At 29.4% G+C, this 5,667-nt stretch overlaps 1 protein-coding gene across 1 annotated transcript in view; it reads left to right on the top strand.

Moving 5' to 3' along the window:
* Smp_136070 (hypothetical protein) overlaps positions 1–5,410 on the top strand; it is a gene marked incomplete at both ends in the record, with an annotated part of 11,953 nt that extends 6,543 nt beyond the window's left edge. The window contains one exon of the mRNA XM_018789493.1: positions 5,299–5,410. Within this exon, the coding sequence (XP_018654931.1) occupies positions 5,299–5,410 (112 nt within the window). The remainder of the gene's footprint in view (positions 1–5,298) is intronic.
* Positions 5,411–5,667: the final 257 nt, after the last annotated feature.

The following is a 5,667-nucleotide window of genomic DNA, read 5'->3' as shown; positions in this document are numbered from 1 at the left end:
GATTCGAACCCAGGACCTGGCTCGTAACTGGTAGGTCCTGGGTTCGAATCTCGCGAGTGCGGGATCGTGGGTGCGCACTGCTGAGGAGTCCCATAATAGGACGAAACGGCCGTCCAGTGATTCCAGGTTTTCGATGGTGGTCTAGCTTCAATTGACTCATGATTTCAACTTTGAAATATACTGAAATCTCCACAAATCCCCTTCTGATTAAAAAATTTATATAAATGTATTATCGACTGAAATAATACGAATGAATACTATATGTTGTATTAAACAAATATCACACTGAAATAAAATGAATGTTATACCAAACGATTATTATTGAAATTAACTATAAACTGAATTATATACTGAATGAATATTACACTGAATCAGAACGTCTGGTGTTTTATTTCATTCTAACAATATCTGATAAACGGTCGCTGAAAAATTTACAAATCCTAGAATCCTTAATACTTTAAAACGAATGTATCTTGATAACTAAACTAATGATTTTTGCTAAATCTCTTGGTTCATTGAATTATTTAGAAAATGCATTATTTATTGGTGTGGTCTACTTATAACCACATAAGTAGTATATGGTGATGGTCAGACATATAATGTATTATGGCAGATCGATAAGGAAAGAACAGGAATTAAGCGCAATCGGTAAGAAAATGCATGAACAATGAAATCAGAGAAGACGGTCTGATATTTGCAGAAGGAACAGTTGATTGTTATTTTGCAAATTAACTATTTACTGTATGGTTATCAGAATTTAGTGAGATAGTCTGTACTTTATGCTTGAATACATCCGATTGTCCCCACCCGTGTTTTTTTCACTACAATATGACCAACTAATGAAAGAGTTGCGAATTTTCTTTAATGATTCAGAAATTTCTAATAGCTTAATAAATATGCTGACTTTTTAGAAAGATTTAAATAATTTTCTATTCAGTTTTATTTCTACATAAATTATATGTTTAAAAGAAATGATATTTAGGCCAATGTTACTTGAGGCCGTAAAAGCCTTTAAACTAATTAACTTTTATTCAACAGCTACATAACATTCAAAACGATGACAAAAGTAGATACATATTTTTAATATCTACTAATAAGAAGTGTATAAATATGATGACTGTATTCCTTACTGCACAACGTAGTCGAATTGCTTAGATTTAAACAAAGAGTTCAGTTATTTGTTGTGTTTTCAGAACTTTCCAACATTCACTAGTCATGATATTTTAACACTGCCTCTTGTTAAAAGTGATTCGTTAGGGCGATTTCATAACTATAAGTAGGCTATTACATTCATCAGCAACGTTATGTGCAACATGGAGCCCCTGTGTAAAGTCAATGATACATGCTGCTGATTTTCAGTCATCTTTCGCCAGGTAAAACCACTGCAAAACAAACTTATGTACCATAAAAAGCCCTATGAATAGTTTTATTTAATCAAGAAATAAAAGGTCCATAGATCAGGCCTGAATGCACATTGAAGAGATGATATGACGATGATCAACTCCATCAAACTCATATAACATCAGTCATTAATGATATGTAGTTTCCATTCACGGTCTCATTTGAAATAGAAATTCTATTTCACTGGTTTCAAAATAACTAGGATACTGTTAACTTATCAAGTTGAATTACTATGGAATAGCTTCCCCTTATCAATATATACAGTCCATGTTGTTATAAATTCATTTCGCGTATTTTGTCGGTTTCGTTTTAAGAAAGTATCATTTTTATTATGTCAGGTTGATTTGTTCGCGTGTGAGCAGATTATAATCCTTTTTCTTTATAAGAGTGAATTTTAATTATATTTTGTACACTTATCCATCAAACTTTTCAAAATTAGCCCGAGGAAATTCATCTAGTTACTAGGGTTTATAATTAGCATGCTAAAACTAAATAATTACTTATTTGAAGCAATAAAATATCTTATTTTAGACTAGACAGAAGAATGACATATGTAGAAGGTCATGTATGTTAGTGTACAAAGAAGAAAAGAGGAAATTATTTAGAATCCAGTAACAAATTACACAGTAAACTATATGAAAGATGATTTCATCTACTTTTATTAGTTGTAGTTAGCTTTGTTCTCAACCATCTGTTTTTGTTAATCATGTTAACAATCTGTCATCTTGGCATACAATGAGTCTAATTAATTTTTGTCTCAGGACTCATAGACCTAATCATATTCACTAATAAGCTAGCTAGAATAAAATGGTTTCATCTCCCTGATGTTTGAAGATTATTAGGTTGCTGAATAAATAAGAACGATTTTAAGGTCAAACACTCCTTTGATTATGTAAATTTGAATTCCCTATCTAAAAATAGTAGTTATTTGAACACTTGACAATCAAAGAAGTTCAAGAACCGTTTAGTAATAACTATTCATTAAATATGTTTAGCTGTTTCTTACTTAAAGTATATTCATATGTGTATACATCGGGGATAAAACTACATTCATTAAAGTAAGTTAGTTTATTGTTCGATATGAAACCGCCTTTATTACAATGTCACCTTTCGCTAATTCTTCTCAGATTTAGACGAGCCAAACTTGTTGCACTCAAATGTACGATAATGCCTGTTTTTATCAAAAAGAAATAATGAATCTTCCATATACTTGATAATCGTTTATCACCAACATCGACATTCGAACTATAACTGTTAACAGACAGCTTTAAAGAATACAGGACCTGACATAAACACATAACTCGTAGTCGGAATATCTGCTTTAGCTAAAGAGAACTAAGAGGCACTAGGGTACATATTAGTCATGTTTGGTACCTGAAAGTTAATGCATATGAAGTTATCCAACTCTCCCGCAATCGATTCAACAATTCTCTAAATAACGTCAGTTTATTTCTCATAGTTTACGATCCGTATAATGTAAATTTGATTTGCCCTATCATTCAATACAGTTGATAATGATTTCCTTTTACCTCTAAAAAAGAAATGAAACTTATGACAGTCCCGGTAAATGTATGATATAAAAACTCAGTAGGCGCACGAAAATATTCAACATAAAAGCGTCCAGATGAAAGCAAATAAAACAATCAAAATGTTTACATCTGTAAGACAGTATAATTTTTATAATCTCACACGATTAGATCACTTAGAAACTAACAAGTTTCCTCTATTTTCTATATTACAAAACGAATAGGAATAAATTGGTGTTCAAAACATTTAATTTCAATAATTCTTTCTTCGCATCTTTTAAAAGATTAAATAATCAACTAACGAATATCTAAGAAACAAATGTCATTTGCAGCTAATGGATAATACAATACTTAAAAGCATTCAACTATACATATCTACGTTGTACATATATATACAGTACATATGTACTCACACACATACATACATATAATATACATATTAGACAACATAGACTATACATTCAATTAGTTTACCATTTATGCGTCAGCTGTTTTCTAATTATTCCATTAGAAGAAACTTATTACTTCTTATAATTCATTCATTTTGAACTTTCTGCAATATTCATCTTGAAAAAAACTACGAACGAAATCTGTTCTAGTAATTAACTCAAAAAAAAAAAGATTTCTGTATTGTGAATACAAGCATTTGATAATGACACTACTCTAATGGATTTAATCCATATCACACTATGATTGTTCTAATTACCTGGTCAATTGTGTGTGTTTGTAAATTATTTCTTTTTTCAGTTAAAACTTATAAAATGTGCATTATGTACAAAAGCTTATGTTATATCATAATAGTTAAGTAACTAGTCAAAAAAAACAGTCTAGTCTATGTTACAGAAATGTTTAAAGCATTTTGGACTATCTTTTTGTTTCTTTGTATAACAAAAAAGAAATGACTTTGATACAAATTAGACAAAGAGAAAGTTTGTCAACTTCCCAATCATATCATATTACCCTATTTCATTATTAAAGTCTTTACCATTTTCGATAGTTTTTATATTCAACTATACAAATCAGTTTACAGAAAAACTAAAGTGTTGTTATTTTACATCAAAGCGTTTAATTTATTATCTTAGTTACTATGTATATTATTCTTATATATTCAATCAACAAAGAAGTTTTTCTATATGTGTGTGGTAGTACCTTGTTAAAAGGTTGATATAAAGATTTGTGATTGTGCAAGCGTATAAACACAGAAAAAAAAGTGGTATAAACAAATAGATAAAAAAAGAGATTAATGTACCAATTTGTATGGAAATATATGAACTTATGTATTATCTTATTTACACTAGATTTTACAGAGATAAACTGATTTATTTGTAAACCAAACTACAACAATAGTTGGTTTCATCTTAGTGTGTATGTTTTGTATTTGTGTGTTTTACTTCATTCACCATAATGGTTAGTCATCATACTGACTAGTTAATGAGATTATAGATGAAGTTAAAGTTAAGTGATAAAAAAATTGTTTACGAACATATTTGAAACATAGATAGTTGAACAATTGTTGACATTGCTTAGATTTCTAATATTGAGTGGACTATTGAAAAGTTTACTGATAGATTGTCATCAGCTTATAGTGTTGAACATTTATTTAAATAATCTATTCACTTAGGCAATCTTTAATAATCAACATTAATGTCCCATTTCAATATGTATCAAATGAAAATCTTCAATTACTTGTATAGAATATAATAAAAACTTATTTATATAGTTGTAAAATGATAATCAATAGTGGATAGTGTAATAAGAAGACGAAGATTATCAGTACTATATGATATATTAGCGTAATGCATTTCGAACAATCTGATCACACATATACTTGTTAAAAACATTTATATAGAAAAATAAAATGCCAACTAGACTAGAAATGGGTAGGGGGTAAGAGGAGACAAAGATAGTAAAGAAAATAATATGAAAAAAATTTAAACCTCATCACTCTAGATAATAAGTTAATCTTACCAAAGTTGGTTTAAGGTGAGAAGAAAGTGTTTTTGAATACATAGAGTTTAAATTTTCGTATGGTTAAAGCTTCAATGAACCTTATTATATGCCCTTTTACACTTTCGTACAACGCCACAAAAGCTGTGTTAAGATCAATCTCATGACTTGTTTCAACTATATGTTTGTCGATAGAGAATGGTGGATGTTTATCATTCACTTTTCTCAGGTCATTTGATTTTATTTGTTTCTGTAACCATTTAGGTACATGTTCAGACACTTTAATTTGGCGATCACGATTACTCCCCCCTATGTATGTGTGACCACACATACATTTAGTTAACAGTATATTCTACTTCTGAAGTTACACTTTATCAGTATTTTTCTTGGAATTTATCTACATCCTTTATCACAATCAATTTAGCCGAAATGATGGTGAAGAAATGAATATTGACCATAATGTAGATAATAAACAGTTAATTGTACGTTTCAAGTCGTATAGAAAAATTATTCCAAAGAAGGAATCAGTTAAATAAGCAAGATGATGATGACAATGATACAAAACAGCTTAAAAAGAGAATTAAATGAAAATCGAAATCAAATGTTAATAAAATGGATTAATTGCAGGTTAATCATAAATATCCTTGATAATTATGTTTCCTTAGTCAGATAAGAAGAGAAAAGATATTGGAATAGTTTTGGTTTCAACAATAAAAAGCTAATCTGTCAGCTGTTCTAATCTATTAAGCAAAATGTCTAGTTCAAGGGTCGATTACTGCGAATGTAAAGAATA

This window comes from Schistosoma mansoni, chromosome W (genome assembly GCF_000237925.1).
Source record: "Schistosoma mansoni strain Puerto Rico chromosome W, complete genome".
NCBI lineage: Eukaryota > Metazoa > Platyhelminthes > Trematoda > Strigeidida > Schistosomatidae > Schistosoma > Schistosoma mansoni.
Note: the sequence above shows the minus strand (reverse complement) of the source record. Positions and strands in the feature narration are given on the sequence as shown.